Genomic DNA, 15149 nt, shown 5'->3' on the forward strand with positions numbered 1-15149 from the left:
TTTACAAATAGGCAGGACTATATAAATGTGCCAGTTTGTTGCGACTAGCAATTAAAATAAACACCGGTTAGAAAGTGTCAACCAACGCAATGCTACATCGACCGTAGCGTATACATCCATGCTATATTTGCGATAAATCATGAATCATGAAGGCAACAAAATGTGCTTCATAGATGACTGTAGTATTCTGCTGAGCTACAGAACTATAGCTTTCCGGAAATATTGCCGGGATTTGCGAACCCTAGATCTATTGTCTAGTACATGCGAAGAATAAAAGCAAAATGTACACAGCTGTAAGGTCAGAAAAACGTGCGTTCAACTTGGATTTTGTTTGTTTGATGTTTTTAAAAACTTATTTTGAATAATTAATCAATATTTGTTGTAAGTTTACTAGAAAAGTTTAATGTAGCAAGTAATTTATGCGTGTTAAAGTGCACTGAGAAGCAATAAAATATATATGTGACTTTCCCGAATTCATTCAAATGATTTGAATAAATCTATAGCTAAATACAATAGAATAAATGTTCTTTAAAACGTTGATTAATGAAACTGCCGCGACTGAATATTGTATGATATTTTTTTTCAAAGGATTTCATTCACTTTCGTTGTGAGCAAATGGAAATAATCCACTAAAGTCGAAGATAAAATATTGTTTAACTCTTCTGTTTCATGATGACGTGCATTCCAAAAGCAATACGAGTTTTATCAAACAGGTTATTGTAAACCCATCCGTTTCTTTACACCTAAATGTATTAACTGACTATGAGGAACAAAGCAAGTGTGATGGTCCACAAGACTGCAACTTTTTTCCCCATGAAGAAATTGAGGGAAAATGCTGTCGAGAGGGACAATAAACATACTACATGTATGCCCAAATAGTTAGTAAAAACCTGATAAGTATTTTATCATACTAAAGCTTTATTTGTTCTCGTTACTTTGAGAAATCTACAATATATTTAAGCACAATTGTCCAATCCACACTATTCAACAGTTGTTCCCCTTTGCGGGGTCAACTTAAAATTCAAACGGGCAAAAACCAAAATTCCCACAATCAAATATTTGGGCGTATTGTGATGAAATCGCTTTGGATTTGATTTATTCATTCAATATGTGGTGGCAACCCACATATTTAATGAGTCATTCTTGGGCAATCAAAATACATATTATTACCGAATACGGGTTTTTAATGTCAACTGATATAGATACAAACATTGATACAAAATATAGATACAAACTTCTATACTACAAAGGCTACAGTGATAAATCTATGGGTTTTCCCCAAAAGATGACGGCCAAGAGACACAGCATTTGTAAAGTGTGGATTTAGATCACAGCTACGATTTCCACAGAATTATCCATGTAGGAAATTCACGACCAGTTGTGCGAGTAAGCGTAAAGTTTTAGTACATGTATGCGATACTGGCCGCGGTTTTCGACGACAATAGTTATAAAACATCTAATATGCTACTTTCAAACGACGCCACCGTCTAACAGTACTTTCAGTACTTTGATTGATCCAGTCTCCGGTCCAAACGGTTTGGGATGACTGTTAAATATAAAACCAGGGAAGGCGTAAAATAAAATTAAAGTTGTTGTTTTATTGGCGTCTCCGATCAGAGTGTTTACAAGCAATAGTCACCAGTTACAATAAAATATCAATATCTAATTTGTATGCTCAATGGCATTTACAAACTTAAATGAACCCAACTTTCCTTAACCTGGTGACTCATAGAATGCTCAAACAAATATAAAACACTCACTCTATATCTATACCTCAGATTTATAATATTCAATACAACAAATGATTGTAGAACCCAATAATATTAATACTAAAATATCCGTCGAGAAAATTCGAATTAAACTATAACTAACATGTACACATAACTGGAAACATTTAACATTAAAAACAAATTACTCAATTAACTTTAACATTCTGTTTACTGACTCCGCTAATTAATACGCGCAACAATGTACAAACTCTATTTAAACATTTACCTGCATTTTGTCACAAATAAATTGTTAAATCTCCAAACACCGGAGAGTGTATACATTATAAATGTAAAATCTAAACGTCTACGATCAACATAAAATATTCCGGGTCAAAGTAAAGTAATAAGAAAAATAACTGAATTAAATAAGAAATCAATTCTAATCATTATAACTGAGATATACATATAACCAACTTTTAAATAGTTTTGTCCTTAAGTTTTGGTATAAGACTGCATTAAATTAACTTATCAACCCTGAAAGCTCAAATATGCTATGAATTTATATTTTTGTTTCAAATAGCGAAAATAATAAAAGTAAAACTTAACTAATAAACACAAATCATACCTGTTAAATATAAAACCAGGGAAGGCGTAAAAAAAATTAAACTTGTTGTTTTATTGGCGTCTCCGATCAGAGTGACCCACGGAGACCCGCGCTTCCCTGCCCAGGTACTGACCAATCAAAATCTTAATTCTTTGTTCAAAACTAATTTCGGAATAGATAACTCTAATTAATTTGGTGATCACGTGATGTATTTATTTATTCTTAACTGACCGAGGCTCTACTTAGAACCTCACTCATCAATTGTTATGTAATTGATCAACAGTTTGAAGGGTGCTTTCTTCAAAGTGGTCAATTATTAAACAATAAGACTTTCATCACATTTTCACAAAAATCCGACAAAATATGCCCTTTGTCACATTTAATTAAATTAACTGAAAAAACCCCCACCGTAACACCATTATTTTTCGCTTATTTTTATTGCATTTTCTCCCGTGTTTTTTTTTTTTCAAAAAACATACGTAAACTTTCTCTGAGAGAATTACTTTTGATCCGATAAAGGAGAAAAAACTGACATAGAAATAGGGATTTTGCATATCATTTCTGTAAATAATGTTACTTAATTTTACGTTACATTACATAGCGGTGTCTGTATATCAGGTGTAAAATTTAGACGCTCACTTATGCATAAATTCTCCCGATGATCTTTGATAGCTGATTATTATTTTGAATGTTCAAGTCTACTCGTATTATTAAATAATAGCAGCCCTGAAGAAATTTTCGGAGATGCAATCAATTTTGACTATTTACCAAATTATTAAATAATATCAGCCCTGAAGAAATTTTCAGAGATGCCATCAATTTTGACTATTTACCAAATTTTGACAGCACGCAACAATTTCAAACTTGCACACCGTCTTCCAAAAATTAGAAAGATTTAATAACAGAAATTACGTGTTTTTAAGGCGGGTTCGTTTAAAAAAAAAATATATTTCCTTACATGAATCACGAGTACATGTATATAACAATCCTTGCTACCCTGAAACTCGCCATTAAACTTCTCATTGTTTAAACCCCTGTCACACTGGAGCTGTGTCCTCACAGCGATCCCGCTGCGTCATTGAATATTGTAAAACGCCATGGTAAACGAACTAGAGTCTCCTAAAGCGCCATACCAACGCAACGGCATCATTGTTCGCAGCGTTGGGATATCCTAGAATATTTTAGAACGCCATGCGACGGCGCGCACTTTGAACATGCACAAAGTAAATGCCGTGGCTCTGCGTTTTGATAAACACGCCGTAGAAGTGGAGTTAGGTCGCCGTGACAGCGCCGTAAAGTCTCCAACAGCGCATGTGCACGCAGTCAGCGCGCAGAGCACGCCGTGGACGCGCGGTAAAAACTGCTAGCACGTCATGAGCGCTCGACGGATACCCAGCCAGAGCGCAGTCAATCACCAAGTAAAACTCTGTGGACACGTAGTTTGGATCTCTGTTAGAACGCCCCAGTCGCCGTCAGGATGCCGTGACATTTTCACTTGTAAAATTTTGTATGATTGTATATTATTTCTGAATCAAAAGGCGATTCCATGAATTTTACAACGCCGTGAACACGCCCTGGGAACGCAGCTTGGTGTGACAGGGCCTTAAAGAGTTTTTAAAACAATAACGCAAACTCTGTTCGACAAATAGTTTTCCTAAAACATTTTCTTCCTGTCTTTATACAGGCTTTCAATCACAGCACGTTTTATAACAAAGGCAGAAGTGAAATTTTAGTCATTAGTCATTATAATCGTGTGACACCAAATCATATAAACTTTCAACTCGCAGCAACAATGAAAGACCTACTCCTAGCTTTGACACAGGCTCCTCTCTAGTTGAGGTTAACATCAGTACCTGCCTCAATCAATTTCTGAACTACATCTAAATGACCATTTCGACATGCTATTGTGAGTGGTATACGCTTCCTGTCATTGAGGTTCACATCAGCACCTGCTTCAATCAATTTATGTACTACATCTACATGTCCAAAATAACATGCACATGTGAGTGGTGTCCACTCCCTGGGATTGAGATTCACATCTGCACCTGCCTCAATCAATTTCTGAACTACATCTAAATGTCCAAAACAACATGCATTTGTGAGTGGTGTAGACTCCCTGTGATTGCGATTCACATCTGCACCTGCCTCAATCAATTTCTGAACTACATCTTAATGTCCATCTCGACATGCTATTGTGAGTGGTGTACGCTCCCCGTCATTGAGGTTCACATCAGCACCTGCTTCAATCAATTTCTGAACTACATCAAGATGGTCTTTTTCACCTGCTATTGTGAGTGGTGTACGCTTCCCGTCATTGAGGTTCACATCAGCACCTGCTTCAATCAATTTATGTACTACATCTAAATGTCCAAAATAACATGCACATGTGAGTGGTGTCCACTCCCTGGGATTGAGATTCACATCTGCACCTGCCTCAATCAATTTCTGAACTACATCTAAATGTCCTAAACAGCATGCACTTGTGAGTGGTGTACACTCCCTGTGATTGCGATTCACATCTGCACCTGCCTCAATCAATTTCTGAACTACATCTGAATATCCTTGTCGACATGCTATTGTGAGTGGTGTACGCTCCTCGTCATTGAGGTTCACATCAGCACCTGCTTCAATCAATTTCTGAACTACATCAAGATGATCTTTTTCACCTGCTATTGTGAGTGGTGTACGCTTCCCGTCATTGAGGTTCACATCAGCACCTGCTTCAATCAATTTATGTACTACATCTAAATGTCCAAAACAACATGCACATGTGAGTGGTGTCACCTCCCTGGGATTGAGATTCACATCTGCACCTGCCTCAATCAATTTCTGAACTACATCTAAATGTCCTAAACAGCATGCATTTGTGAGTGGTGTACACTCCCTGTGATTGCGATTCACATCTGCACCTGCCTCAATCAATTTCTGAACTACATCTAAATGTCCATCTCGACATGCTATTGTGAGTGGTGTACGCTCCCCGTCATTGAGGTTCACATCAGCACCTGCTTCAATCAATTTCTGAACTACATCTAAATGTCCAAAACAACATGCATTTGTGAGTGGTGTAGACTCCCCGTCATTGCGATTCACATCAGCACCTGCTTCAATCAATTTCTGTACTACATCTGAATGTCCTTCATCACATGCGCTTATAAGTATTTTATACTCAATGTCACTGAGGTTAACATCAGCACCTGCCTCAAACAATTTCTGAACTACATTTAAATGTCCATTTCGACATGCTATTGTGAGTGGTGTACGCTCCCCGTCATTGAGGTTCACATCAGCACCTGCCTCAATCAATTTCTGAACTACATCTAAATGTCCAAAATAACATGCACTTGTGAGTGGTGTCAACTCCCTGGGATTGAGATTCACATCTGCACCTGCCTCAATCATTTTCTGAACTACATCTAAATGTCCAAAATAGCATGCACTTGTGAGTGGTGTCCACTCCCTGTGTTTGAGATTCACATCTGCACCTGCCTCAATCAATTTCTGAACTACATTTAAATGTCCATTTCGACATGCTATTGTGAGTGGTGTACGCTCCCCGTCATTGAGGTTCACATCAGCACCTGCTTCAATTAATTTCTGAACTACATCAAGATGGTCTTTTTCACATGCTATTGTGAGTGGTGTACGCATCCCGTCATTGAGGTTAACATCAGTATCTGCCTCAATCAATTTCTGAACTACATCTAAATGCCCTTCATAACATGCTTTTGTAAGTGGTGTACAATCCCCGTCATCGAGGTTAACATCAGCATCTGCCTCAATTAATTTCTGAACTACATCAAGATGGTCTTTTTCACATGCTATTGTGAGTGGTGTACGCATCCCGTCATTGAGGTTAACATCAGTATCTGCCTCAATCAATTTCTGAACTACATCTAAATGTCCAAAATAACATGCCCTTGTGAGTGGTGTACGCCCCCTACCATTGCGATTCACATCAGCACCTGCTTCATTTAATAACTGAACTACATCAAGAGGTCCTTTATAACATACTTTTGTTAATGGTGTACAGTTACTGATGTTAAGATTTACTGCAGCACCGGCCTCAATCAGTGATTCAACAATATGTAAATGCTCATCAGAACAAGCTGCAGTTAGTGGTGTATCCATACCGTCATAAAGGTTTACACTAGCATTTCTTTTTATCAGAGTTGAAACTATATCTGAATATCCTTGTCGACATGCAACTGTCAGTGGTGATTTATTTGTACACACAGCATTGACATCAGCTCCTGTATCTATCAACAATTCAACTACACTAATGTGACCATTTTCACAAGCACCAATGAGTGGTGTGAATATATCAGTTTTATGATTGATATTAGCCTCAATATTTATCAATGTTTTTGTGATTTCTAAATATCCCAGAGAACATGCAATAGATAGTGGATTCATTACCCAATAAGATCGTCTGTGACAGCTTTCTGTTATGTCAATTGCATGTTTATCAACGTGTTTAAGTAGTGTAGTTACGGTGGTAATATCACCGCTATAACAACCAAGACAGAGCAGCCGATTTTGTTCTACAATGACAGGTTCAATGTATGAGTCAATCTCCGATTCGATGTTTCTGTCAACAACTTCCATGTCATCATCAATACTGTTTGGGTGTTTTTCTGATTCGTCTGTTTTTCTATAATATTCATCGCTCTCAATTGCACATGGTGTCAAAGGAAACTTACTTGTGTTGTTACTATGTGAATCCGATGTTACACAATAGCCAAAGCAGAGCAAAAAACAGTTTAACATACCCAAAGTAACATTATCTTGATCGCCTGACATAAAATCGTCTCCAGAACTTTTTGGCACATTGTCATTATCATTTTCTTGTTCGTCTGTCAGGACATTATCTGGAATAAATTCTGACTCGTTGTTGGTACCACGTTTGATCACGTCTGGATAATTTTCTTTGCATTCATTGTATGAATTTCGGAAAAGATCATAGCTGTTGCTGTGCTGGCGTATAGTTCTATCTATTATGTAACGTAAAAGTTGATTATGTCCATAATAAATGACCCAGCTAATGGCCCTTACACTGGTCTCATAATATCTGCTAAATCTCTCGTTGATCAACATTCCTTTGATCAACCTTTCAAGGCCACCACTTTCATGAAAGCGATCTACTTGGTTTACATAGTGACGTAAGTTTGTTGTGTCTTTCATATCCGAAAAAAATAAGGATTTTAGTTTTGGATAAGGTTTTTCCGCCATCACTTCAATAAATGCTTGAAACACTGACGGGCGTTTCAGAGCTTCATTACCAAAAACGTTATACCACTCCCCATTCTCTACGTCTATATACAAACGTTCTGCAAATGCTTTATGAAGTGATCCTTGTAACTTTATACACAGATCAATTACACTACTTTCTACAGTACTTTTATTAATCTGCTTATTGTCTTTACATGTCTTTTCTTCATTTTCTATGTTCTCACTATCAGATGTCTTCAATTTGATGTAATGGGCAATATAATCACTGCTCATGTATTGTAGTATCAAACCTTGAAACTGACAACCAAAATGATACGCAACAATTTCAAACATGGAGTCGTGAACAAAGGTAAACTCACTACCGAACCTCCTTGTGTAGGTTTTCTCCATCTCTGACAAAGCATCGATGATCCTGAAGCTTTCCAAATCTTTTCTCACTTTACAGGCTTCTAAAATGTTACTTTTCTTTTCATTACCGTTGCTTTCATCATTGGCATTTGTAATGTTGTCTAAGATATCTTTAGATAACTTGTTTTGATTGACCACTAATAAAACTAAGGAGGCATAAAACTCGTTGGATTCTGTTCTCATTTTGTCTAATTCGTCCAAAATACATGGAACTGGTGATATGAAAAATGTTGAACCATAATCTTTAAAGTTTGGTTTTGATGAAAACAACTTGCATAAAAGTGGAAACATATTTGATGATGATTTGATTTCATCTGAGGACAACACATCAGATCCTATTTGATACCGTGCTAATATTTTAAGTTTGTCATAATCATTAAGCACATTATCCGTACTATTTAACAATACTACATTACGTTCTTGACTCAAAAAATGTGTTGATAATTTTTCATTTCTATACACAAGCTCGCGACATGTCATAAGAACCTTGGTTTTTGACATTTTTGGTGTTGTCAAAATATCTTCATACTTTTTAAATATATTATACATAGTCACGTCTAGGCCAAACTTTCCCAACACGTCATCTATAACAAACACTTGAGGATTCTGTGGATCACAGTAAGTCTCAATGTCATTTATATTTTTAATTGACAATATGTCGTACCCTTCTCCCTGCAATACGAGGGCAATGTGACGTACTGTTGCCGTCTTCCCTGAGCCTGGAACACCAACAAACATCACGTATGGCTGGCTTCTTACTTTTTCAAGCATCGATGAAAAGGTGTGAGTTTCAAAAAACACTTTGTCATCTTCTTTCCATTTCGAAATATCTGAAAAGTTTCATAGAATTCTTTTTTATCACGAAGACAATTTTGTTGCCTTTAATTGAATACGATTAATACACTATTTATTAAACGTTAACAAGTCTAGTCAAGATCCAAAAATATATCTAAAGCTTTGGACAATATGTTTGTGAAATATCGTGTAACTGTGTATTAAGCGTTTAAAGCTTTACCTTAAGGTATTCGATGTATAATGACCACATTTTGTACCTAATAAATGAATGGTCCGATATTTTTAATCATGATCTCATTTTGAAGGTGTTCTCAAATAAAAATACTCCACCAAAGAAATCTATAAAATATTAATTATGGTCCAACTAATTACACCTTGAATTTTGTATCTTTGGGCAACGTATGTTTTATTAAGATATAGTAAAACGTAACTTAAAATTTGTAAAACTCTCTTGTCTAATACATGCATAAACTTTCTCTTTATTAAAATATGAATTAAAATGAAACATTAACCGCAGATATTTTGACGAAATTAATTTTTTTTCAACAAGGGGAGATAACTCTTTAAAAAATTTAAGATTCAAAATGACCGGCTTCTTAAATGTTATCAGTCATGTGAATTTGTTTCATTTCACTTTCATTGTTATCTAGCAGTACATATTCATCTGGTTTAAAACGATTCAAATTTGTTCAATATCCCTTCGTTATACACTGAAACCTTGATTCAGAATATCGTTGCAATGGAAAGCATTTGTCAAAATGTATTCATTGTATATTGTTAAATATACGAGAGTTGTCCATAAAGTTCGTGGACAATCGTGTTTTCGTCATTTTTAATGGATTTATATGTACATATAGTATATCTAAATCTTTGTCATTAAAATTCAAATCAAAGAAAAGTGCTTTGGAATATTTTCAATAGAAACAAAATGTAATTATGATCGGGGCGATTATATAGTCTGCCAAACGAACGAGGCCATTATTGGGAGACAAAAATATGTAGAAATTGATGACTTTTATTTCTGAGTTTCATGATGTTCCCCAGGGGTCCTTTACTACCAAGGAAAAAGAATATATATGGTTAAGGGGTTGGGATCTTAACTATTTTCAAGATATTTGTGCACTTCCTGATGAGGGGGTCAGGACTATTCCCGGGGCCCATGACCTACATTTCATTTGATGCTCCTTGACACGAGAAACAAGAATATATATGGTTAAGGGGTGGGGATCTTAGCCGATTATAAGTTATTTGTACACTTCCTGTTTAAGACAGGTCAGGACCATCCCCAGGCCAATGACCTACATACAATGTGATGTTCCTTAACACATTGAACAAGCATATATTTGCTTAAGGGGTGGGGATCTCGAATGTTTTCAAGATATTCTGGCACTTTCTGTTTTAAGGGGTCGGTACCACCCCCTAAGCCCATGACCTATATACTTTTTGATGCCCCTTAACACATAAAACGAGATAACATGGTTTAGGTGTTGGGTTCTTAATCGTTTTGAATATATTTGGGCACTTCCTGTTTGGGTGGGGGGTCAGGACCGCGCCGGGGGACCATGACCTTTATACCATTTAATGCCCCTTGTTACATGGAACAAGAATGTATATGGGTTAGGGGTGATTCTTAACTGTTTTCAAGATATTCGGCACTTCCCGTTTGGGGGATGGTCATGACCATCCCCGGGGCATATGACCTCCATATCATTTGATGCCACTTAACACATAAAACAAGAATATATATGGTTTAGGCGTCATGATTCTAACAGTTTAGGGGTGGGGTTCTTAATCGTTTTTAAGATGTTTGGGCACTTCCTGTTTGAGGGGGGAAGGGGACAGGACCGCGCCGGGGGACCATGACCTACATACAATTTAATGCCCCTTGTTACAAGAAAAAATAATGTATATGGGTTAGGGGTGGGTTCTTAACTGTTTTCAAGATATTCGGCACTTCCCGTTTGGGGGATGGTCATGACCATCCCCGGGGCATATGACCTCAATACCACTTGATGCCTCTTATTCAGGGGTCATGATTCTAACAGTTTCTAAGATATATGGTCATTTGTTTATTTCTAATTCCCTTGGGGTGGGGTTGACCCCATGGGGTCAGATCTAATAAACCCTATATATTGCCTGAAACAGTCAATATATGATTCTGAAAACCCTATATTATTATCTTTATCCGTTTTCGAGTTATAACTATTTACAATATATCGTTAATATCGACAATATCGACATAAAATATGAAAAACTTAAGTTGTAAAGATAGGAAAATTGAGTTTGATACGGTATCGTCGATATCGACTTTAATTTGTACAGATTGAGTTGTGTACATATGCAAATCGATATCGATAGGATATCGTCGATATCGACGTTAAATATGGAGAACTGTAGTTGTGTACATATGCATCTCGATATCGGTACGATATCGTCGATATTGGAATATTGGCATGAATATGAACAAATTTATTTAAGGACAAGAAAATCGATATCGATACGATATCGACAATATCGTACGATAAATATGAATGTTAAATTTGGACAGCATGCATTTAAGTTCTATTATATTGAAATCAGGGAATCTTTTTCGATGCAATCGACGATATTAACTGAGAAAGGCGACGGACAAGTTCAGAGTGGGAAAGAGAAAAAAGAAGATGAACCGTACAAAAACAATAAGTTTCCAAACTTTGTTTGAGAGACTTAAGGTAACTCCGTACTCGTATAACTCTCTGATGAAAGTTGAAAAACAGAACTGATTTCAATTTACTAGACCTAAATTTCATTAATTATAAGAAATGCTATACATATCATCACACTTTGCAGAAACTTGTTTATCTTGTTTAATTTTATTGTCTACCGTGTCAGAAAAGTAAAACCACAAACATATTTTCAAATTAATTGTTGAGATAAAAAAAAATTATACCATTGTGTCATACAATGAGAGAAAAGTGAGAAAAAGAGTTATTTCCCCTTAGCATAGATAACATGTATAAAAATTGGGAAATTGAGTATAAAATCAAGCTGCGAAAATATCTTGAACTTAACAGTAATTCTAGTTACTTCCATGTGATTCTATTCAAATGAAATATATAAAACTGTCTTGCACAAATTTAAAAAAAAATCACAAGTTTTACAATAAAGTATGACATCATATAACACTGGATCTACTTTTATAAACTAAATTTTAATGTATCAAAAGGGTCGCAGAAAGAAAGCACGGCCCAGCGTAAAAATGATCGTAAAAATTGTCAAAAATTGCTCTCGTAATCGGGAAAAACTGAAAAGAACATAGTCAATTAGTGGATTAATTATGGTCTAACAATTAGTATGGAAAACGTCAGTCAGCATGTGACCCAATTGAAGATTGTAGTTGCTGACACAGTGTTTGTATTGACCATAGAACTTACTGAAAAATGACTTCAAATGAGACTCTTATGGCCCTGTTTTATCAACCTGTTTGTCAGTAGCTTGCTTCGCCTTGGAAACTGTTCCTACGAAAAGCATGCCCTTGCGTATTGAATTAACTGAGAGACAAAAACACCATCTACAGGTGATGAAGGCATATTGATACATAAGTAAGGAAAGTCGACTTCACAAAAAATGACGTCTTCACGTGTATCATAAAGTTATGTTGTTAGGTTACGATCAATGTCAATATATCGAGTCGACGTAAGTTTGGAAATAACAATTCTTGTGAAGCATTTCTATGGTACAGTGTGACATGAATTTATATTGTGAAAATCATAGCTCTACCACTCCAAGGAAGTCATAGGCGGGGCCAAATATGATTTTTTTAAAAGCCAGATTGTCAAAAATCGTCTTCTTTAATCTCACACAAGTGAGGGAAAAAACTGAATACATGGTTATGATGTCCATAAAGCTTTCTACCATTATTGTGAAATTCATGGTGCCTAGGTCAGGCCCTATGGTTGGGCCATAATGGCAATATAGAAAAATGTGTAAAATCTTTCAAAATATTCTTCTCTTCTCCCATATATATAATATATAAATTTTAAAACGTCGATATAATAACAATGAAGTCTTTAACCTAAACTATGAAATTCATGACCCATAATGATGAATATACATGTAATGTTAAAAAGTCTTCTTCTTTACTGTCATACCTTTTGAATCTAGAGCAGGACAAAAACAGTCATTTAATGTATTAGGTAGGGTGCAGGGTGTGGCCAAATTGATCAAATAGTGTTAATGTGTATAATGTTTAAAACATGTTGACATAAATTACAAACTTACTGAATATGTAGAAAAAAATAATGAATATGCTGTCACCTTCAATCATATTTGTCTTGCTATTCTATTCTGCTCTGAAATTTCAATAAGCGAAATGAATTAATTCATATATTTAGAAAAGAATAAGCATGAAAAATGAAAGCTAAGATATTGTGAAAGCGTTGGAATGAGTTAAAAAGGAGAGATATTTTAACAGTTAATGGAGTTATCTACCATTACTTGTTCATGTGTAGTAATCAATCATTAAAGATATTGTAATTAAGAAATTATATGATTTTAAAAGTCATACAAGTGTGTTAATTATTTACAACAAAACGGTTCTTGAACTTTAAAAAAAATAGACTTGTTAAAAGCATAGTAATAATTGTTAGCCAAATGACTGATACGCAGTACATGTAAACTGATTATGGTAGAAAGGTCGAATGGTGATGTATTAACAGTGGTTGAATGTTAAAAACTGGCATTTGTGAAAGGATATGACTGACCTTTATTATGTCGTTCAATTTCCGTATTCAAAAGTGCGTAATTCAATCTTTTCCGTTTTGTTTTCGTTTATTAGAAAATTATGATATTCGGTCTAAGTGACAAATTTTGGAAAACTTAAAACAATATCGATTTGAGATCGTTCTTTACCTTAGACGTTCCACTCAATTACAAACAAACCTCAAAAGGAGCATATTCGTTGAAATCTTAAAATGCTTAAAGCGGAAGTTAGTGTCGGAGACGGAGGAATCTCTGCGTAGATCCCTAGATCTTAGAAAATGTCTGCTGCCGTTATTTCGACATGTTAATTCCGACTTTAGAGAAAGTATTTAAACATTCTGATTACAATTATATCATACTTATTTTGTTTGCAAAGAATTTGACTTGGAATTAAAATTTACTCAAGGCTATTTTCAACTTTGATGATAGTCATTTATTTTATAAAAATGCATATATTAATGCATACATGTATTTATTCTTAAGATTGGCGTGTTAACCTTAAAGCTATACACGCTATAATTTGCGTCAATTTTGAATAAAGGGGAAAATGTATGTGTTTGATTACTAATAAAAGTTACCTTTATTCTGTTAATTATAATGCTCAATTCGATCACGTAACAAATGTATCAAATATTAAACAATAGAAAATATTTATTTTCCTGCCAGGAAAGTAATGCCTCCTCGTGAATATCAATCTATCACGTGATATCGACAGCTAAATTTAGCCTATCATACCAAAACTGGTGAAGGGTCAACATCTTCATAATTGTGATAGTTTCACAAAGGAAAGGATATTTTCAGTAAAGCATAAATTTGTCCGATATACGAGTACAAACAAAAGAAAAAAATACAAGCCTGTGAGTAGTTATGAATACTTCCTTTAAAAAAATGACGTAGACCTGTGTTTTTCCCCTATGTGCTATTTATAGATCCTATAAATGTTAATGCAGAAGTAAGGGTATCATGAATGACAAGCGTATTTTACTCATTACATATGTATGTATTTCAATTTAACAACTGTTAAGCAATTAAAAAATCAAGTTGGATATTTAATTAGGCAAACAATAACGACCACCTAGTTCTCCGCGGACATGCGCAATCAGGTCGGTTTGCTCTTCCTTCATCAATATTCATGAAAATGTATATTTTCCTGGCAGGAAAATAAACAATTAAAAATCTATATCTTTGTAACTAGATGGAATTCACCCTTGTAATTTACAGATTAAGGATAACTTTTATAAGTAGACAAACACATGCGTTTTCACTGTCATTCAAAATTGACGCAAATTATAGCGTGTATAGCTTTAACATTATCAATTTTGTCCAGTCGATTACTTGAGTGACAGAAAAGCATACGTTAGCGTTTTACTCAGAGCACTGAGTACATTGTATATATAAACCAAACCGGAGTAGATGTTGTGGCGTCAAAATATTTTTCATTTTTTTTTTTTTTGGTTTTTAATACAAAAGAGTTCTACATCATGTCATCCTCCAGTAAATACAATTTCGCTAACTTCAAACGTGCATTAAACCTAAATTATGTATTTTAATTTCAAAACAGCATGACTACATGTGATAATTTAAACTTCTTTATTAATATAAAAAAAATATGACTTTCCTTCCCATCTAAATATAACCCAGAGTATTACAATTGTTATTAT

The 15149-nt window shown here is 35.1% G+C and overlaps 1 protein-coding gene across 1 annotated transcript in view; it reads right to left on the reverse strand.

The window, feature by feature from the left end:
• Positions 1-1163: 1163 nt before the first annotated feature.
• LOC128171326 (uncharacterized) overlaps positions 1164-15149 on the reverse strand; it is a 55926-nt gene continuing 41940 nt past the window's right edge. Inside the window, 1 exon segment of the mRNA XM_052837097.1 lies at positions 1164-8783. Within this exon segment, the coding sequence (XP_052693057.1) occupies positions 4144-8783 (4640 nt within the window). The 3' untranslated portion in view covers positions 1164-4143.

The sequence above is a fragment of the Crassostrea angulata genome, chromosome 2 (assembly GCF_025612915.1).
Source record: "Crassostrea angulata isolate pt1a10 chromosome 2, ASM2561291v2, whole genome shotgun sequence".
In the NCBI taxonomy this organism is placed as follows: Eukaryota; Metazoa; Mollusca; class Bivalvia; order Ostreida; family Ostreidae; genus Magallana; species Magallana angulata.